We start from the raw sequence: 22,376 nt of genomic DNA on the forward strand, positions 1-22,376 counted from the left end.
ACTGAGACCATAATTTTTATAAGTTTAATACAACAGAGTTGTAACATAGTAAATTTTTTTCTTATTTATTTGGAGTATGAAATACAATGCTTCCCACATATTTTTTCAAATTTATTTATTGTGTCAAATATTCTTCGGTTGCGGATAATTAATAGTAACGACGAAAAAATTGCTTCAATAAAGTTTCAACGAAGTCGCGAAATATTTCTCCACATTTTTTTGTTAGTATAGTTTGTCAATGAAGCGATTAACTTGTAATTGCTCATTTCATCATTGAAAAATATCTATCTCCATCTCCAATTTTAAGAGTCCTTTTCACCCCAAAAACATGAATATCCACAAATAACAAAAAAATATAAAATATTTCCAATTTCTCCAACTATATACAAAATTTAACGCATATATGCAATTGCAATTCTCTGCACATCCGGTGGAATATGATCAAACAGTCTACATATCAAATATTTCCCATTCCTCCAAAATTGAACGCATACATGCAATTGTAATGCAACTTGACATGAATTCTCTCCACATCCATTGAAATACGATCAAACACTCTTTTCTAGTTAATAATCACCCTCCAAATCAACATATCTCGTTTACTGCAACGAACGTAACAGGTTTCACTTTTTACCAAGAAACTGCATTTTCCGATACATTGTATGAAAACAGTATTTCCCAGAAAAAAATCCTCATTCAAAGTTCTTTCTTGTTGCGAAGTAACGTTCCATTACAAAAAGAAGAGGAAAAAAAAAGGACGTATATACAGCGCACGAAGGACGCTCCTCCATTCATCGTGCAAGCAGCAGCAGCAGCGCTGCTGCGGCAGATGCGTAAAAAGGCGGAAGGACGAGGAAGGAATTACGCAAGCGACTCCCGATGAAGCTGCACTTTTTTGTCCGCGCACCTTTGCCCGCGCGAGATCACCACGAGAGAGGAGGAAGCAGAATCCTTGTGTTACAGATTTCCTTCCGGTTGTGTAACATGGCGCTCGGTTACACACCCTGCTCTCGCTTCCCCTTAACCACCTACGCCTTGCATTTCCCCTCGCACGACAAAGGATCGGCGCGCAGTTTTCGATGGACCGTCGTCTTTTTTTAATAGCTTCGGATCGAAAACTGATCGAGCAGCGGCGGCGGGGAAAAACGAGAGAAAAGGAGAAAAACGGGTGGTGAAAAAAGAAAGGAGAAGAAGAAGAGAAAAAAAAAAACGAGAGCGAACGAACGGTGCCGCAGCGGTCGCCTGTTGTCGATGGCCGTCGACAAACGGCCGACAGTTTTTCGACGGTCCCTACGGAGTGTCCGTGCACGAGCTGGGAGGGAATACAAATGCAGGAAGTTACGCATCCTGTGCGTCGATCGATCTATACGCCCGCAAGGATCGTGCCTCGGCCTTTATTCGACCGGTCCTGGACACTCGAGACGCGGATAACGGGGGGAACTTTGATTTTCGAGTGTGTTTACTCTCGTATCGACGCGTGGAAGGGAAATGAATTACTCTATTAGGAGGATTTTGATCGCGTCATTCTTTTTCAACGGTGTCTAACTCGGTCGCCATTTTCGGTGGCTAGTTTTAATTTTGAACGCTGTGACAATCATCTTTTAGATAGGAATAGACGCATTGGTCATTTACAGTGGAAACGAGTTCCTCTAATAATGGAAGGAAGAAGATTGACGCACGTAATTTTTATATAAATAGTGTCTAACTCAGTCGCCATTTTCTGTGGCTAGTTTTAATTTTGAACGCTGTGACAATAATATTTTAGATAAAAATAGACGCATTGGTCATTTACAGTGGAAACGAGTTCCTCTAATAATAGAAGGAAGAAGATTGACACGCGTAATTTTTTGTAAACGGTGTCTGACTCAGTCGCCATTTTCTGTAGCTAGTTTTAACTTTGAACGCTGTGACAATAATTCTTTTTATATTAGCAGTGCTTAACTTATTCGCAATTTTCTGTGACCAGATTTAATTTCGAACACTGTGACAGTAATCCTTTTTATATAAATAGTGTCTAACTTAGTCGCCATTTTCGGTAGCTAGTTTCAATTCTCCACGCTGTGACACTAATCTCCTAAATAGAACTAAACGAAGTGGTCATTCACGCTTCAAACGTCATTTCGTGATTAATTATTATAACGAGACGAAGAAACGTTAATGTACAATTTACACGACGTGTTTGGTAAACGTAGAAGAGGAAGAAGATCATGTCTGGTTTCTGTGGACCGTGAGAATGCACCGGTTAAAAAAAGAAACCACAAGGAGGGTTCTCTACGATGATGACGATGATTTGGGGCACAAACGAGGCCGAACGAAACGGGAGGCGGTTTCTAGAAAAAGGGTTGCGCCTCCCTTCCGCCGCCGGGTCTAACCGGTCTTTCTTTCGGAATTCATTAAAACGCGCGAGAAAACGGGACGATACCCAACACCGATATGGTGTAAATAAACTAGAAACGGGACGAGGCTGTAATTTCGTTGAGAAAATTGCATCAAGAGTCTGCACATATGTGCGGTACACCTTGGTGGATTTATTAATGGAATCGTTGAAACTTCGCGCAACGATCGCGCTTATCCTTGCATTGAAATCTCTCACTTCTATTTTTCGTTACTCGATTACTTTCGAAAATTCAATCGAAAATTAACAAATTTTCTACATACAAACTTTTGTATTACGTTCACCGATAAACAGAATATCAATTTACATTTCTGCACTGCGAAATGGAACATAGGAAAGGGGAATTTGAAAAATTTAACAATTTAGTTCGTAGAACACTGCTTATCCCTGCGTTGAAATCTCCAACTTTTATTTCTATTCACTGCGCTGCTATTAAATACAGAAACAGGACAATACAATTTTTCCGTCATATTATTAGATTAACATAAATCAAGCAACTTTCCCAAACCCTAAAATTGATCTCGGGAAGCATTGTCCCTTGCGAAACGAATCAAGGCGGCGACATTACAACCGCATTTCTACCGTTCGCAACAAAAGAAGCAACTTCTGAAACACCGAGTGACCCACGGAAATACGGTAGTCACACAGAGAATCGTACACTTTCGTCCATTAATCGTCCTTTCGTCGATGCAACGCAGCGTCGTACAATCCTTCCACCTTGAACTCCTCCCCCGTAGAGTTTATGCCAGTAGGAAAGGAAATGCTGCGGTCAAGTGGTCAAAAGGACTAAGACCTAAAGCGGATTATGTCTGTATTCTCACTTAGAACACGGATGAAGGGCTTACGCCACTACTCGCGGATGCCCCGCCATGGTGAGAACCCTTTTTTCCCTTTCGTGAACGTTTCGACACTCGAGAAGAAATTACCTGGCCCACCTTTCTCGCTGGCCATAAAATTTACTGCGTTTTCTGGTCAGTGCGGTTTTTTCGGATCCGTTCATTCCGGAAAGAAAGGTGAAAGGGTTGTGTTTGTTGCAGAGAATTGCCGAGCGCCTCGTTAAGGGACACACGACGAAAGGGTTGCAGGGTGTAAATCGATGGAAACGAAGGGTCGTGCGTAAACCTGGTAAATGGCAGATTACCGTCGCTCCTTTGTAATCATGGAGACCCCGGCTGCCATTTTACGATACCTTTTTCGCAGTCCTTTTACTCCAGGAACTTGAAATTCTCTGGATTTTCGATGGGGAGGATTTTGGGTGGTTTGTCTTTGTAAACAATTAGGTGAATTTTAATTAATTGGGTTCTATTATTTCTTTATTCATTTATTGTTGATTTCATATTTAGAGGAAGGATTTCTTAATTTTCTGGATTTTTGATGGGGTGGATTTTAGGTGGTTTATCTTGATAAACAATTGGGTGAATTTTAATTAATTGTCTCCTATTATCTGTTTGCTAATTTATGATTGGTGTTATATTTAAAGGAAGGATTTCTAAATTTTCTAGATTTTCGGTGGGGAAGATTTTGGGTGGTTTGTCTTTGTAAATAATTAGGTGAATTTTAATTAATTGTCTCCTATTATCTGTTTGCTAATTTATGATTGGTGTTATATTTAAAGGAAGGATTTCTAAATTTTCTAGATTTTCGGTGGGGAAGATTTTGGGTGGTTTGTCTTTGTAAATAATTAGGTGAATTTTAATTAATTGTCTCCTATTATCTGTTTGCTAATTTATGATTGGTGTTATATTTAAAGGAAGGATTTCTAAATTTTCTGGATTTTAGGTGCTGACTCTTGGTGAACAATTAGGTGAATTTTAATTAATTGTCTCCTATTATCTGTTTGCTAATTTATGATTGGTGTTATATTTAAAGGAAGGATTTCTAAATTTTCTCGATTTTAGGTGCTGACTCTTGGTGAACAATTAGGCGAATTTTAATTTACTGTGTTCTACTATTTGTTTACTCATTTGTGATTATTTTACGTGTTTACAGAAGGAATTTTTATATATTTGAGAGTAGTTAGGGTAGGAGAATTTTTTGGAAATTGAAATAATATAGGAATTAGTGAGGAACAAGTGCAGAGGTCAATCCTATGCGAAGTTTTTGGTAGAAAATTGAGTACCCGTTGGTAATACCTGAAAATTCTTGGAAGCAATGGAAGCGCCATCTTTAGCGAGTGTACCGAGGTTCGTGAAGGTTAGTGGAGGTGGAGTGAGTTTGTTACCAGCTATGGAACTCGCTGAGTACCTCGAAGAACGTCCTCCATCTTGGGTTTCCCATGTTACCGACACATTGTTACCACCTCTCCACACTAAATCACATTTTTTCTACTAACTTCAATATTGACACATTTTTTTTCCTACGAAAAAATTAAATTTCTAATTTCTTCAACGAACCGCCATTTTCTGTCCACGAAATTTTACATTTTTCATGGAATTAAAAAAAGTAGAAGTATCAACTATGATAACATTAAAGAAATTAATTAAAGAAATTGCAAGGAAGAAATGAAGTAAATTACTTTAACAAAAATTTAATTATATTCTTGAATTGAACATGGTCACAGAAAGGCAATCAAGTTAGCATCGGTGTAAGATGTGTGGCACACTTTCCGGCGCTCTTACTTTCAACGTGCTCAGAATTATTTCACTTTAATCATCAGACAAACTACATCAATCTATCAAACAAGGAACACTTCCAAAGGTGTGTAATAAAAATAAAATCACGTTCGGTTATTCACATGCTTTTATTAACAAATGCGAGGGAGACAATAAATAATCGTGACGCGCGAGCAATAAATAAGAAACAATAATGTCCTGGCGATCGTTGAAATTACAGAGTAAGGAAAGAACACACTCGTACCATCCTCGAGAATCGGCCTCTTCGTCTCGTCGTCAATCATGGCCAGGCGCTCTTCCCTCGATACATCCCATCAATTTCCTACTTCCTCAATTATCCTTCAACGCGTACACGTGCCGCTGAATGAATATATTCAAAGAAGCTCCATCACTTCGTCAGATTCACTCGTATTCCGTGAGAACAATTTTCCCGCCAAAACGAAAGCCCATCGAATCCACCAAAGAATTAATAAATCAAATCTTTCACCCAACGAAACAATGAAACTTCTCTCGACGTTCCAGTGGAATACGATGACAAAAACTAAGTCTTCGATCGATCGATCGATCGCGCAAACATCGAACGCTATCACCGATCGACGATCGTCCAATATGGTTCAAGGTTATTTGGCGTGCTTTTTCTCTTTGGTCTCTCGATCGTTCCGATCGATCCGTCGTTAAGAAGATGAGTTAAAAAAAACAATAGAAAAGAAAAGAAGATCAGGGAGGATGAACAACGAACGTCCCTCGTTTGGGACGTTGTTTCTTTTTTGTTTTCTTCTCCGTTTTTTCTAGCGTTTCTAAATCTTAATAGTTCGTCGAGCTGCCTGAATTGATTGCCGACGAGGAAGACGAGGAGGAGGATGAGGGGCTGTACGAGTTCGAGCCGCTGCCTGGCGAGTAGTAAGAGTAGGCGAGATTCTGGGCTTCCACACCGTTCGTTGGCGTCCAGACGCGGGAGTAAGGGCCGTTTCCGTCCCACGTGTTCGCCGGATCGTAGCTCGACGTCGTCGAGGCCATTGGTGGAGCTCCGTACGCCGGCGAAGCCGGGTCCATCGACATTCCTGCAACAAGTTTCACTGTTTTCACTTTTCTCGGTTTCGGGGGAACAATGGCTTACCCTCGTTGCGACACTAACTCGAAATTTTAAGTGTGCGCGGGAAGAGAAAAGTTACCGTTCCTCGTTGGCATACTAAATATAATACGTGGGCTAGAAATTCGGGACCGTTATGCATTGCAAGGTACTCCAAAATTTTTAGAAAATTTTGATAAATTTTGTTTGTGAAGTAAAGTGCTACTCGTCTCTTCAAAATTAATTGCAAATCCTTAAAAAATTGGTAGCAGATTCAATACTAATATTATTTGACAAATGGCCTAAAAATTTTCGTCCCAAGGTTGGTGCAAGTGTTTCTATTTTATCGAGATAAGTTGTATTATTTCTATACGAATTCAAGTATGCTACGTACCCATTGGCATCATCATTCCACCCTTCTTAAATAGCTGCACAGCGACGAACCCGACAACGAGAAGTACCGCGAGTTTCGAGAGCACCAGAGCCTTCAGCGCCTTCAGTCCAATGATAGCCACGAATATAGGCATGAGAGCCTTCAGTTTCAACTTCAACAGCAACAAGAACGGCAACAGCAACTTCTTCTTCAGAATTCCTCTAGCTTGGCTGGTAGCAACTTCGTTCCCTTTAAACTCGAGGTCTAAATCAGCCAAACTCCTGTTAGGTCTGTACTTCAGTCTAGCGTCCACGAACGGTAGATCAACTCCGTAATCGAATCTCTTGAAATATTTAAAAGTCCTCGCCACGATAGCTTCGTCCAACGTATCCAACGACCTGGCTCCGGTATTCGTTCCAAGTTTGTCGTCCAAGTATCCGAGAACTTCACGTTTCAAGCATGACATCCACGAGTCAGCTGCGATGCACTCGTTGAGAGATTTGGAGAGGAAGTCCTGACTTGCCAGGCAGCTTCCTGCCATCAGCACGACCGTTGCTACAGCTACCAGTATCCTCATCTTTCCTCCTTTCGACGATCTCCTCGGTGGATCAACACGAAAAATCAGTTGCTGGACTGGGAAGAAACTGACGGTGTGCCTCTTGAAACTCGCAATGAAAACGCGGAAACGATCGATCGTCCACTCGAGCGTGTGCGAGCGAGCGATCGCCGATCGAACTGCGACTGACGGAGGAGTGGCCCGCCCCTTTTATTTAATTTGCCCCCCGCGAATCTATGTTATTCGGTCGCGCATGCCGGGAATCGTCGATCGAAGGAAAATTATTCAAATTTCACTGGCACCATAGACCGAGTTCTCCTCGCTTCTCCTCCGTTCATTCCTTCGCTGTCTCTTTCTCGGCTCTATGTACGTGCGTGCACGCGTCCCGACGCGTACACACGTATGTAGCGTCGCGTACGGCGTACACGATGGCATGCGCGACGCCTCGCTGTTACAAACGGGAAACGGAACTTGCCCCGCGTTCACCGAACGCTTAGCTCGATTCGTCGTGCTCTTACTTGGACGTCGTTTCTAACGCCCCAGGTATGCCTTCTTCGTGTATTCGGCCACGCGCTTTCGGCAGCGGCGAACCGTTCTCGTTGTAACGCCGATAGACGGTCGAACGGGATCGAGAGTTTCTAAGCGACCATCTTCTTTTCTTTTCTCTATTTCACGTTTCAGATGGCTATATTAGGGACGAAGGAATGTTCCGTGGCTTCGATTTTTTTTTTTGCCGAGGAGAGCGGATCTGGATCTTTTCAGTGCGGTTTTGGGGATCGATGCAGGGTGGTTTCGTGAGTTTCTTTTTGTGAAGACTTTTATAATTGAGTTTGGAGCGAAGGAGATCTCTGTTAGAAAATTTATGAGAAAGAAGGTGCTCTTTGGAATTTTCGTTTGCATACAAACGTTTGCAAAGTTTGGAGATTGAACGATGGTGATTTTGCATGTGCACGTGGAGACAGTTCTCGAGGATTTATTTATCATGTTTTTTGAAGTGAGAAGAAATTTTGAAGGTGTTTAGAAGATTCCATAGAAAAGAGATACATTCGTGTAATAATAACAATCTTTATTACATATTTTACACACAGGTTACGACGAGGTTCAGCAAGAGTTGCTATTGCATTTACCATGTATTCATTTTAATCTTCGCTTCGAGTAATATTTGATAATTTTTATAAAGTAAATTTTAGGTCAGGGGTAAAAATGAACAATACTTCAGAATTCTTAAACATCGGAGGTTTGGTAAAAGTTGCTACAAGAGCTTTGAGTACTATTTGACAATTTTTATGTAAAATTAGGTTAAAGGTAAAAACAATAGTTTAGAATTCTTAAAAAAGGAGATTCAGCAAGAGTTGCTACTATATCTAACATATATTCCTTCTATTATTCAGTTTAAGTGCTATTTGGTAATTTTTACAATGTAAATTTTAGATCAAAGGTAAAAATAAGCAATGCTTCGGAATTCTTAAAAATAAAAGTTCAGTAAAAGTTGTTACTGTACCTAATATACGTTCCTTTCAATCTTCACTTTGAGTGCTATTTGGTAATTTTTATAATGTAAATTTGAGATCGAAGGTAAAAATAAGCAATGCTTCGGAATTCTTAAAAATAAAAGTTCAGTAAAAGTTGTTACTGTACCTAATATACGTTCCTTTCAATCTTCACTTTGAGTGCTATTTGGTAATTTTTATAATGTAAATTTGAGATCGAAGGTAAAAATAAGCAATGCTTCGGAATTCTTAAAAATAAAAGTTCAGTAAAAGCTGTTACTAGTATACCTAATACACATTCCTTTTATTCATTCCTTAGGTAAATCTTAGGTCAAGGGTAAAATAAACAATACTTCAGAATTCTTAGAAAAATTTCATTCAATATCCAGGAAAATTTCTCCAAAAATTTCCAACGCATTCACAATTTCTACATTACAACAAACAATCCTTACACAAAATTACATTTCCATTCAAACTATAAACCAGCCGAAAGTACTAAATTACAACATCGTTTACGACCGTTACAACACCCAACCCAGTTCCAAAACAGTCCGAAAGAAGAAACGCAGTTTCTATATCCAAACGTCGTTTAAAATTCCGAAGGTGTACCAAGGGAAAGGAAAGCGCAAGCTGCGCAAAGGTCAGAAATTTCCATTTTACCGGAATCCCCTCGAAACGTACCGGTGCTTTCGTGTCCTCGTCGGCAAGCAGTCGCGTCTGATCATTATCGGGCATAATCTCCTTGCAGAACCGGCTGTTCCCCGTCTGCAACTAGATTTCCCCCTCCTCGACCATAATTTCTCACGTGGTTTTTCACATAAATCGATCGTTTACAAGGACATATCTAGTCAATTAGGGCGAAGGATGCGTGTGACTCTAATCATCGTCGTTCGTCCTGGTAAATTATGAAACAAGTTACACACCATTAATGCACCACTATCGTCCATTGAACAGCTAGCGAGCTTCGTCGCTGAAAATAGCATCGAGACGACAATTTATCCAGCGTTACCTTTCGCAACATTTAATAATGTCCTTCGATTAAAGGCTTCGAATTAAAGCACTTATCCTCCACCTTTTTTACTCTCCGGCAATTAGGTTTCACGGCTATTACGATGATTACAGTGATAACGCGATTTTTACTCTGCGATGCTTGTAAAACGTATTAGAAGTAAAGACATAATTGCAACCTGTAACTAAATGTTTCACCCCGTAACGAAACGCTTGTAATTCCACGTTTCCCTAGTTAATTCCGATCAGAGAAGCTCCCTCGATAATTGTAACGTGCAGCTAAACGTTCGATCTGACAGAAATAAAGAACGAAACTACCTGTAATCTCGCGACAGCGCGTCGCTCGTTACTTCCACTCGTGAAAGCTCTGTTAAAATAATTTTCCACCCTGTCACACGCTTCGATCTTCCACCTGGGTGCATCGACAGAGCTAACGTAGGATTAGTTCGTTATTACGAGGTACGTGAAGAGGGAGCGAAACAGGCCGAGGTAGATTGCAACAATAATTTATTAAATAAAGAGTACAGAGGAGAGCACAGGAAGAGACAGGTATTTTACAAAAGTCGCGACAGTGAATGAACGTGCGCGTTTACGACTGCGCGTGACCGGAATAAGCGAGATTCTGCGCGTACAGCACCGACGGTTGTTCATCCTGAAGCGATCTGTACTGAGCTTGGTACTCCCATGGCCCGTGAGAGGCCAACGGTGCACCGTGGCTGTCCGCGGCGATCTTCTTGCACAATTGGAATATCGCCATTCCCACGGAGACGATGAAACTGAAGAAGGAGAGCTGAAGCGCGTTCCACGCCTTCAAACCGAGGACACCGATCGCGAGAGGGATGAGTGTCATCGCTTTGAGGAGGACGAAGACTAAAATCGGGATGACGACTTTCTTCAGCTTGGACTTGCGAGCCTCTTCAACGGCACGACCCTGGCCGAACTTCACGTCGAAGGAGAGGTGATCGTCGTCGATGTTCCTCGCGCTCACCTTCACCGAAGATTCCAGGGGAAGCTTGAAGGTGACGTCGTGAGAGGACAGGTAAGTCTGAACGTTCTCCAGGAAAGAACCTTCGCTGCGGGCTGAAACTTCCTCGACTGGGTTCGAGTTGCGCGTCACCTCCACGGTTTCGGAGACCTGCAACGGAGCGGGATGTAGAAAGTGACGGATTTAGGTAGGCTGAGATCGTTGTGCAACCTTCGATTTTCCTTTCTACAACTAACTTTCAAACGGTGGACAGGTGAACTGGATCAGTGGGACTGGAGACGAGGTGGTGAAAAGTGGAAAGAGAAATTGGGGAGACTTGCCTTGAAGCTGTCTTTGCGGAAGATCTGGTCGAGAAGGTTCAGGACCTTGAATTTCATGCAGGCAACCTCGTCGTTCTTCTGTGCACACTCGGTTCTAGTCTGGTCGACCATCTGGTCCATGTTGCTACCCTTCCAGAGGTCGTTCTTCGCGGGTTGAGCAGCCGCCACGGCCAGCAGAGCACAAAACACGAGAAGTTTCATGATTTTCCTTTTTGGTTTTCCTCTGGTGTGATACCCGCGGGGAATCCTGCGATACCCTGAAGAAGTCTGGTCGGTTGTCTGATGGACAATCGCTGGGAACGACGATGGTGCGACGACTGATGCCATTGGGTTGGGCACCAGGCTATTTATACGAAGCCCCCAGGTAGACGAATCGCCGGAGTGTCATCGCGTAGCGAAACACACATGCCGCCCCCACTTCCATCCGGCCACGAATTTTCTTTTCGTTCAGTATGGTGTTCGATTATCGAGGCCTCGACGTGATCGTGACGCGACTACTCGATCGGCCAGGATCAAACCGGTGGAAAGAAAGCTCCTCCGCGGCGACGTCGGGCGAGAGGGTCGCGTGCTTCGCGTGCACGACACGCGATTATGCTTCCAAGATCTGAACAGTTGAGTGGATTTTTCGAAGGGAATTTTCGTGTGACTTTTGTGTCGCTGCTGGTTGCAGAGATTCTGTCACGTCTCAACAATTTTTGGGGTTGCTTTGGAAAAATAGCAAAAAGTTAATTCAAGGGAATTTTAGAAAAATTAGTAATCAGACAAATGATGATTCTAATCTTTTGGCTGTTATCTTGAGGAAATTTTGAATTTGGGGTTGCATTGGAAAAACGATTGGTTAATTCAAGGGAATTTTAGAAAAATTAGTAATAAGACAAATGATGATTCTAATCTTTTGGCTGTTATCTTGAGGAAATTTTGGATTTGGGGTTGCATTGGAAAAACGATTGGTTAATTCAAGGGAATTTCAGAAAAATTGGTAGTAGATTTGATGCGCGTATCATCAGATAAATGATCTTTTTAATTTCTTGGCTGTTAACTTAAGAAAATTTTGGAAAAACTGAAGAAGAATATTCTAAAATTTTGGACACTAGTATACACACTCTATTAATTTACTTTTGTACTCAAAATTTACGACTATATGTACTTACTAGAAATCGTACCGATTTTATTCGATTTCTACTGAAGAACTGGACGTACATTTACGCGACGAATAAGGGTCCGGTGCTCTTCAATATTCATCCGAAAGTGGACGAAATATCTATCATTTCATTAACCTCGATCATGATCCGATAAAATAATCGGCTCACGCAATGAACTGGGCGAAAACTTTCGAATATTTGGCCTGCTATCATAAACCATCGTTCCATGCGGCGAAGCGGAAATGGGTGGCGTGCGCGCCAGTAAGAGTAGAAGACCCTTCATCCTTGGCACCAATGCCACCGTAACATTGGCATTGAATCCATCGTTCATTCACGCCACGAACGCGGCACTTTCCACACGTCTGCTCCGTTAATACCGACACTCTCCCCACCCCTTACAAATACTAACGAGCCATTCACCCTCTCGAGACAATTTTTCTCCTATTAAATAACGAACCAATTGAACAACCTTCGCCGAAAGAATTAGAGCATAATTGTATCATCGCAGTTTCATTCTTCACTTCTCTGTTTCACACGAATCAGCGCTGCAAACGTATCGAAATAATCGCAATTGTGCAGCGTGAATTTCACAAGAATTTTCTCAAGGAAATGGTGTTCTCCAGGTGACAGAATACGCGGAATTCTTTTGAACAGTGTAGAATTAAGTTAATGTAAAGGATTAGCAATTAATTGCAAGCTTGACGAGATAATTTCACCCCCTAATGGCCGCAATTGAGCCACGTGCGCGGCTGAATTCAGCAAAGAGATACCGCGAGTCGCATCACGAATGCTCGCCGCGTGCGAATTTCTCGTGCGAGAATGCACGCGTGGGGTTGTCAGGAGACACTTTTGTGCGCTCTGCCCGACTTCCTGCTGCTCGTAACAATGAAACGGTAATTGGAATTTTGGGTCGAGTTTGCATAAACATTCAGGACAAAGTAGCACCGATCGATGTCACCTCTTCCACGTCTCTATTTTTTCCTCCTCTTTCCAAGTTTCCACGCCAGTCGCCTGCGTTCTCCTCCATTTTCACTAAAAAATCTACTCTTCGTTCTTCTACTTCGTTACGAACGATTCACTTCGACGAAGTGAAGCTCGTAGATCTTAGGAAAAAGCTGAATGAAATCCATCGTACAATTCGATGAATCGATGTTTCAAGGAACAATGGCTACTTTTACTGTTCCACGATCAATTGGAAAGGACGCAGCTCGAGCCAATCGACCCAATTACCCCCCACGACAGCAAATTTCCAACGGATTTACGCGAAGCAAACGCTGAATTCTTAAGTAACCCTTTCCACTTTCACGGCGTTTAAATCCCCGCTCGGATGTCCCGTCGATTCTCCTCGCGTAGGCAAATAATAAAAAGGAAAGTGTCCGATTCCGTGAAACCATCCGCGCACACACATCCTTTCTTTATTTTCTTCTCACGTTGATCAGAGAGGGTAAGGAACGAGTAAAGGGCGAACAGTTCAGTTGGATGAGACCATGTCAGAAATTTTATTTATAAATAAGTTCGCGTCAGAATAAATATTAAATAAAACGATCTAGAGGCAGAAAGTTGAGCTCGGCGTATCGGCCTACTTCCTGTAAGCCCTGTAGGGACCATGAGCTGCTGTCTCCCAGTGTGGAGGATGCTCCACAGGCGGGTGACCGTAATGGACGACTTCGTAGGCGACTTTCGGCTTCGTCAGCTTGAAGATCATCATTGCTCCGCTGAGTACCATCGAGAGGAGACCCAGGGTCAGAGCTTTCCACGTCTTGAGCGCGATCAGAGCAAGCGCGAGAGGTACCAGAGCGGTAGCCTTGAACTTGAGACCGAGGAGGAAGGGAATCATGACCTTCTTGACGAATCCACGACCTGTGAATAAAATACGGACGTTGAAAAATGAAAATATAACGACTTGTATAATTGAATTTAATTAAATGGATCGAAGGTTGAATTATAAAGATCGTCCTTTTACCTTGGCCATTAGAAGAGTCAGACAGAGGAACAGTCAGGCTGCCAGGCATACTATCTACCAAGGATCTCGGCACAATGTTAGATCCTGCGATAGCTTCCGGTAGCTTAGCCTCCAGTTGATGGTTCGACAGGTACGCGTCAAGTTTCTCCAACATCAGAGACCTCAGAAGTTCCTTCCTAGTAGGATCAACGGAGTCGTACTGCGAGGGATAGTACTCTTCGTTGCTTTCTTCCGGAAAGTCTCTCGACTTCACTATCGCCAAGTCGTCGGTGATGGCCAGTCTGTCTTGCTTCACAGCGTTGCTGAGGTAAGACAGGACTTTTGGTTTCACGCAGGACAACATGTTCTCGTTGTCGATGCATCTGAGAAAAATTGAATATTAATCGTGGAAGACAAAAATATTCTACAATTTCTCTCTGTTCGTTATATTTACCTGTAATAAATATTTCGTAGGGCGTCAGTCGTGGTCTCAATCGTCTGCGCCGAGGCCAGAGCGGCCAGAAGGGCGAGGGAAGCGGCGATCGTTGGAAACTTCATGATGGTACCCACCGATTTGCGAGGCTAAACACCGAATGCCGGCTCGAACGAAGACAACGCGGTTTTATAGTCGATGGTAGCCAGCTACGAACGATGAATTCTGATCAGGGACGTGTGGCCGTCTGAAAGGAAAGAAGAAAGCCTCATTATCTAGGGTGACGATGTTTTCACGGCTCGATTCTTCGTCCCTGCGGGACGATTTTGGTTTCGACATCCAACCGCTTCCGCTAGTTTCCGGTTCCAGGCCGCGCGTGGAACCATGCACCTGAGATTTCTCAGACAGTTGCAGTCACGAGGTTCGAGGGACAGGCTGGGTTTTTCGGACTGCGGGTGGATTTCGAGCGACGACGGCTCGAGCCTGAGGAAAACCAATGGCGGCGAAGTGAAATTGCTCGCGCGTGGATCGTGAGAGGAGAATAGATGAAAGTAAGAAGGCTTTATGAACGGGGGAATAATGAGGACCGGTGGAAACTCGATAGAAAGTGATTTTATTTATGGGAGTTTTAGTCGAGCTTGCGTAAGGCAGGTGTGAATGAGGCTCGCCATTTCTTTCGCTCAATGAAGCTCTTATCGTTTGTCTTATTGCGATAAATAACGAATTTTACGTATTTCTTTGGTAATTGAACGAAGATCGGCTGCATTTTGCTTTTTTAAGCACGCATTGAGTATTTCGATGTAAATTTCTGATGTTGAATTTCACGTAATTATTTTTTTACGTTTGTTACGTGTGGTTAGGGTAATGTAGGGTATAATAGTTTGTTGGCTTCTCTTTTTACTTCGTTTATTGTGAACAAAACAAAGATACACATCGAAACTTCGAGGTAGCGTCATCGAAGAATTATTTCGCTTTGTACAGTACTATTTAAACACAATCGAGCTGTTAAATAGAATAAATATTAACTGGGTATGGCACCCGAGAACGTAACAATAAATAGTCGTATCGAAAAATAAATAAATTCTTACGTAAAGTATTAGGAGTTGTCATTCTAAAGATTCATTCACATTTACCACCACTTACTCTTAATTACACGTAAAATAGTATAACCGAGGACATTTACAATTGCAACAAGCAAACACAGAAAGCTGCGAACATCGGTGCATCATTTTCGTCGCATCGAGGAATATATCTTAGGAATTACCTTTCGTCGACTCTTCTGACAAAGTGTCAAAGTTTCACAATTTGACGTTTCATCAGAAAAACCTTATTCAATCTTCCAAACAGATATCGAAGACCGAATACGGTAGTTCCAAGAAATCACCTATCTACATTCTTAAATACAACAATCAATAAAATCGAAGAGAAAGTTTACTCCGTCTCGTTCGATTTAACATTCAATCCATCACAAAGTCCACGAAGAATCTACAAACAAGTAAAATCTCACGGAACGATCAAAACACTTCCACGTACTTACAGTTACATTTAAAAAGAGAAAGATTTTTACTACGGTAAAACGTTTCGATACGTTAAATACAAGATAATCTGACATGCTTTCACAAACGAGTTCATTCGTCGTCTCGACCTAAGCAAGCATTCCGCGGCCGCCTAAATCGCGCGTAGCAGACTCGACCAGTGTGACTCGTCCCGGAGACTTCAACGCGTGGCCCGGGAGACATCAACGCCTGGTTTGCGTGTGTCGGGCCTCCCCGGTCCGTAAATCGGCGAGAAAATTCCACGTCTGGTTTACTCGGTGTTTATGTGACATGGATACGTTCTCAGGCAATCTCCACCATCTTGACCCAATCTAGCCGCGTTCATATATCTGTGGAACTTCCGGCTGGACGAGCTCTCCGTCCCACCTCGCTTCAACTCCTGCGGATCTCTGTAACACACGAAAAAATCCAATGAACAAACTTGTCAACGTGCTCGATGATCGTGTTAAAACGTGAACGATGACCCGATTCCCCCGCATCTAGAGACTCGTGATACTTTCGCCATTTAGCGGACTCCGGCTCGCTAACAAGATGATCTCTCTTTAATAAACACAACACCGGAGAAGAAGTTAGATCGCGTTGCTTCCTACTGGAACTAATGGTTCCGCGGAATGCTCTTCTACGGAAGAGTTTATTGTTGTCGGCGAAGGAACGAACGAACGGAGGTAGGCAAGAACGTAAGAAGAAAAAGAGACGAGTTCGCGTGGAACGTGATTCAACGTTCCGATTCGGAGCGTTGGCCACCTTTCTCTTCGTGATCGACGCCTCGAGCCGATCGAATTCGAACGTGTGGCGCGCAGGTGAATGTATAATTAATATATCGAACGTGTCGAACCGGACGAATTTGTCTCTGTAATTTATGCACACCGAGGAATTCGATTTTCGTAAGTAGCCCCGAATTCGAACTTATCCTATCCCGATAAACTGTTCCCGTTTCCACGCTTTCCAGCTTCAAACCACCTCCCGACACCGAACAGCAATAACTAGAACACTTACTGCTATTTAAGAAACACTCGTATATTTTTTCAACCGTCGTAGTAATTGCACGTTCCATAGTTTCCTACCTGGACAGTTCGTTCGACACGAGATTGCTATGCGGCGAGTACACTGTCGGGTTCTTGTACATGCTGCACACGAGCCTCTCTCTGCAGGCCTCGTCGACGAATCTCAGTTGCTTAAATATCTCCTCCAGTCTGTTGATTATAGGTCCGTAGAATTCGTCGTCGAATCCTTGTCGCGGCTTAGCGACAGCTACCACTTTCATATCCGAGGAGTTATTCTTCCCCGTGACATGTCTCGGGTTCTGCTGTCCGAACACCGTGTACGAAGATTTCACGTTCGTGGCGGTCGGTAGCATTGTCGACGGTAAATTCGCAGGGTTCAACGAAGGAGCGTTGATAATTGCCGCTGGGTTAGGCGCTTGCACCACTGTACGACGGCCGTTATTATCAACGTACGCTGAGTAGGCCAAGTTGTGGGCCGAAACTGGCACTGGAGGACGTTTCTCCGGATACGGGGACGCTATAGGCTGTGTGTTCGCCGCGTACTGAGGTATACCATACGCTCCTGCGTAAGTAGGCGCTGGATAAGGCGCTGGATATGGCGCTGGAAGCACTCCTGGTGGATTTCGAACCGGCATCGCTCCTAGAGGCTCCGTTTGATCGTCGTACGGCTCCTCGTTCGGCTCTATGCCCCATTCTTTCAATTCCTCTATGTCTTTCCTGTACTGGATGTGAGGATGGGCGTAATCGTATCCGTCGAAGTCCTCCTCGTCGTGATGATGGTGATGGTGATTGTAGTAGGCTGGAATCGGTACCGGAACTGGCACATGGTGATGGTGATGGGCTATCTGGAATAAAGACGGAGTTAATCGTGACACTCGGGATGTATAAAAATATTTATATAGAGAGTATTTGTAGAATATTCGTGTCGAGGGATTGGAATTGTCACGATATTCACCTGATGGTGATGATGATGGAACTTGGTCGAGTGCGCCGTGTAAAAACTGGAACACAGTTTAAAGACATGTGCGAACGCCGGTATAAAGAAGAGCAGCAGCTTCAGGAACAGTTTCTTCGCAGTGCCAACGCCGAACAGGAATGGTATTATGAACATGAACTTCACTTTGATGAGTTTGATGATCAACAGGAGGGCTAGTAAGCTGGTCAACAGCTTGTTCTGTATGAATTTTTCTAAAAAAGAGAAGGATATCGTTTAGATCGTGATAAATATCGGTTAATTGTTAGGTTGTTAATTGTCGTACTAATTTTCTTGAAAATTCTTCCTTCGCTCTGCACACCGGTCTGACCGAAGTCCACCCTAACCAGCGCGCCATTTTCGTCTATCTCTCGGGGACTTATTTTAACGGTAGCGCCTTCGAAGAAAAATTTGGGTAGCTGAATTTGATAATCCCTGGTTGCCAGGAATTTCACCGCCCTCTTCCTCAAAGCGTTCGTCACTTCCTCCAGAGGTGATCGATTCTCCTCGAATTGCCGACCTTCCTCCTTCCCCTTCTCTTCTTCACTTTCTTCCTCGTCGCAGTTTCGTTTACCAGATCCTTCCACCAAATTCTCGTCCAAGGAGTCTCGATCGTCCTTCCTCCGGCAGGTTCCGTAATCCAAATCGTTCTTCGTCATCGTCAGACCGTCGAACACGGTGATATTGTCCCTCTCGATGAAAACGTCGTCCAAATACGTGTAAGCGTTCTTCTGAATGCAGGAGAAGGTGACAGATCTGTCGCAATCCCTGAACAATCCTCTCCACAATTCATTTCCGCTCTCGTTTCGCAGGAGACCGTCGAACTGGAAGATCCTCGAGTACCTCTTCAGGTTATTCGCGGAGAACAGATAGCAGCTGGCCTGCGTCGCGCACAGACACACCAGCACAAACACCAACTTCGTATTCATCCTCGGCCAACGGTCTAGACCGTTTTGGATCGCAAGGGACAGATCCTGAAAAGGAATTTCACACGCGTGAAAAATAGAGCAGGAACGAGCGGCAGTAGTTGCGAGAATGTGGACCAGGAAGCGCGAGCACGACGGTCGATGCACTTTTGATTTCGTCAAACAGACATCACCTCGATCCACGTGCACCTTTTATCACTTCCGCTGCCCCCTCCACCTGTCTCGACCTCGATATCAAAGTTCGAATCGCGGATTTAATATTCCACCCGATCGCTTCGAGCAAGAACGACGTTACATAGTCCCATTGCACCACGATTCATCGATCATCACCGACATCGCCGCTCATACTCTCCCCCTCGCTCGCCCTCTTTCAGCCGTGATTCTTCTCTGAGCTCCGCGCACGCGACGTACGTGCCTACTCGTTCGATCTCCCGCTCAAAACTAACCACGAGCTTCTCGGTTCTCGGTTACAATTCACCTGGAGCGTCAAGTGTGTCAAAGGCCCTCCTACTCCCGTGTCTTCACGGCCGTTCCGTGGAAGGTCATTATCGTCTCCTCTCCGGCTGCAACCAGCCGCGCGTCCAGTTACGCGCGCGCGCGCGTGTCGAATAGGCGTCGATCGAGGATTTTCGGAGTTTGTATGCAGCGTGCGGCGCGGGCTGTAACGTTGGCTCCTGGCTCGCGGTGAAAGCCGATGGGAAAAGCGCGTTAGATCGAGAATCCTGCGCGCGGCCGCGAGAGGATAACGTTATGCTCGCGGTGGTATCTTGGTCACGTGGAACTCGTTCACGTGGAAATTAGACACTTTGTGATCGTCGTTCGGGGGTATTTAATCGAGAATCTTGAGATCGCGGGGAGAAACTTTTGAGATGAGTGAGTTCGCAATCACCTGCTGCTTCTTTGTAGATTTGAAATTTACGGTGTGGAGATTGATAGCAATTTAACGATCGATAGAAGGAATCCTCGAAATGGGTAATTCTTTGATTGAGAGTCTCGAAATTCCGAGGCCATAAGTTTTGAATCAGCTGCCAATTCACATTCGTACTGAATCTGCCACAGATTGTTCGTAGATTTGAAATTGATTGGTTTAAGTCGCAGAAAATTCGTTGAAAAATCCTTGAAATTGTTAATTCCTTTCTGAAATTCTTTATGGAATTTGAAATGCACAGTGATTGCAAACTTATGGCCACCAGTGTGTGTGCGTGTGAGGCGTTTGCCGTGCTTCGTGGTACTGTTCTGAGGAGTTATGACTGAAGTGGTGTGGTATGAGAATGTCTATTGCGTTACGTCTTTGAACTTAAGAAATTTAATAAACGAGAAAAATGTAGCACCAGTTGTTTTTATTCAGTCTCTCATAATTTACGACCTAATTACCTCAAAATCGGTCTCACTTTTTCTCAAGAAAATCAACAGTCGCCTAGAAGGTACCAAAAAATAGTCGAAAGTGAAGGAAATTGTTTTGAAGACAATGAAACCTAAATAATCTAAAAAATAAATAGAGAGAATTTATGCGAACTTTTGCCCAGAGCTAAAATTTCGTATGAATGGCCGCATCCACGTGATGACAGTAGTGCTATCCTCATATAGCAAGACACCACCGTTACAATTCTAATTCATATTACCATCGTGCAGAATGTATAAACAAATAGCCACTGATTGCAGAGCAATTAGAGGCGAAAATTGTCGAAGCATCAGCCTCATTGTATTACCAGCGTGATGAATTACTCGAAGGCATGAATGCTATAGTAATTTCGAAAGACAGATGCAGCTTCCTGTCAGAAATGCCTGCGTTCGTTTATGTATTCATTGACACGATTACTAATTTACTACGTAACTGTACACCATTAACGATCCATTGTTATTCAACTTTTCCTTGTGTATTTGCACCAACAATTTTTTCACACTCGATATATATGTAATTCGTAGAGAAACATCGACGATATCGCGATTTTTCTTCGCTGGATCACGTTGCACCGTTAACAAAGATTCAATTGTAACTGTTTTCGATGCTCGCGAACAAACGTGCTCGTATTCCCGTGAAACTTCTTCTGCAATGTTTGTCGGAAGCTGCGAACCGCTGGACCGTTGCCGAGCGCTGTTTATGTGCCATCAAACCGGTCTGACGCGAGCTCGCAAGTGATCCAGTTTCGATTATCCCTCGATTACACCGAGACGACGTCTACGAGATCGGTTTCTTGCGACCGCTTGTCGACTCTCTCGTTGAACCCAGCGGAGGCAAGTCGATGATCCGTACCAAAACGGCGAAACGAACGTGGACAGTTAGAGGGGGAAAAAAGTGGAACGCGAGAGTGAAATTTAGAGCGAACCGTGAAAGAAAAAAATACGAGAAGACAGACGCGTGGAATATTAAGTAACCCTAATATGCACGTTTGCTTTTTCGTATCGAGGTTAATTGTCGTGAAACACGTAGCAAAATCATCGACTGAGATTCGATTCGCCTAGGAAAAGTAAGTAGTTGTATTGGTTATGTGGAACGACGTGCGTCGTCGATGATCCTCGGGATTTTCCCATCGACAGCTGTCATTTTCTTCGTCTTATTCTTCTTTTTTGTGCGTCGATGTGATCGTTTTACTGGATTTATGTCAACAAGTTGTGGAGTTTTTAACCTAGCCTATTTTCATCGTTTTGGTTATTTAGCGTGTTATAGAGGGTGGTTTATATGATAATTTTCCAGTTGTCGAGGAACTTGTTCTTTGAGGTCTGTTTTTGTCACTTGGAGCGCTATGTATATTCTCCATATCAATTTTCTGAGGTTGTGGGATGAGTCGTAAGGATATAGAGTATGATGTGAATAATAATTTTCCAGTTTTCGAGGGAAATTCTTTTTGGAGGCCTAACTTTATCTCTTGCAGCGCTATATTCTCTAGTGTTTCCGGGTTAAGGGATGATTCGCCAGGCCATAGAGCATATAATAATTCTCCAATTTCCAAAAGAAAGTTTTTCTGGAAACCTAATTTCATCTCTCGCAAGACTATATTTCCCATGATAGAGTTTTCATTTCTTCTAAGGTCAAGTAATTAATCTTCCAGCCATACAGTACGATATATCTATATAATAATTCCCCAGTTTCCAAGGAAAATTCTTTCTGGAGGCCTACCTTTATCTCTTGAAGCGCTATATTTCCTTCGAAGAATTTCCCTTCGTTCTAGGGATTTCTAAGAATTTCCCTTCGAAATGCGCGCAGTAAAGTCACTGATCAGAATTTGAAAAATCCTATCCTAAGTCGGTCAATCTCACGTCACCTCGATTTAGTGTACGCCTCTCTTTCTTTTCATATCGCTACCTTCGTTAACCTCCGCGTATCTCACATCTCGTTACATTTGAATATTTCAATAATTACAAACCAAGCTACCTAAAAAAGAGAAAAATAATTTCTGCATTTTTCAACTCTTATACTGTCAACCTGAAAGCTTTTAATTTCACTTGCATCACAACGAGAGAGTGCACCGTTTAAGACAACACACTGTGCAGAGAGTATTTACATGTGGAACATCTTGTACAGCTTCTACGTCGTCCGATATCGCGTAACGTCGGATTTCGTGGTCCAGAGAAGCAATCAAGCGGGTCAAGG

General features: G+C 43.2%; 4 protein-coding genes across 4 annotated transcripts; all 4 read right to left on the reverse strand.

Moving 5' to 3' along the window:
* Positions 1–5,811: 5,811 nt before the first annotated feature.
* Positions 5,812–7,026, reverse strand: LOC108570378. Its single transcript, XM_017932235.1, has 2 exons — positions 6,471–7,026; positions 5,812–6,068 (listed from the first exon to the last, which is right to left on the reverse strand). Exons 1-2 carry the CDS (start codon positions 7,024–7,026, stop codon positions 5,812–5,814), a joined length of 813 nt encoding a protein of 270 aa, XP_017787724.1.
* Positions 7,027–10,092: 3,066 nt separating this feature from the next.
* LOC108570367 lies at positions 10,093–11,009 on the reverse strand. The gene is made up of 2 exons (XM_017932224.1): positions 10,809–11,009; positions 10,093–10,638 (listed from the first exon to the last, which is right to left on the reverse strand). Exons 1-2 carry the CDS (start codon positions 11,007–11,009, stop codon positions 10,093–10,095), a joined length of 747 nt encoding a protein of 248 aa, XP_017787713.1.
* Positions 11,010–13,529: 2,520 nt separating this feature from the next.
* On the reverse strand, positions 13,530–14,450 carry LOC108570460. The gene is made up of 3 exons (XM_017932327.1): positions 14,347–14,450; positions 13,914–14,275; positions 13,530–13,810 (listed from the first exon to the last, which is right to left on the reverse strand). The coding sequence occupies exons 1-3, from the start codon at positions 14,448–14,450 to the stop codon at positions 13,530–13,532; spliced, it is 747 nt and encodes a 248-aa protein (XP_017787816.1).
* A 1,681-nt stretch (positions 14,451–16,131) lies between these two features.
* LOC108570385 lies at positions 16,132–18,787 on the reverse strand. Its single transcript, XM_017932248.1, has 4 exons — positions 18,145–18,787; positions 17,841–18,073; positions 16,946–17,730; positions 16,132–16,270 (listed from the first exon to the last, which is right to left on the reverse strand). The coding sequence occupies exons 1-4, from the start codon at positions 18,785–18,787 to the stop codon at positions 16,132–16,134; spliced, it is 1,800 nt and encodes a 599-aa protein (XP_017787737.1).
* Between the last annotated feature and the right edge of the window lie 3,589 nt (positions 18,788–22,376).

This window comes from Habropoda laboriosa, unplaced genomic scaffold (genome assembly GCF_001263275.1).
Source record: "Habropoda laboriosa isolate 0110345459 unplaced genomic scaffold, ASM126327v1 scaffold23, whole genome shotgun sequence".
In the NCBI taxonomy this organism is placed as follows: domain Eukaryota; kingdom Metazoa; phylum Arthropoda; class Insecta; order Hymenoptera; family Apidae; genus Habropoda; species Habropoda laboriosa.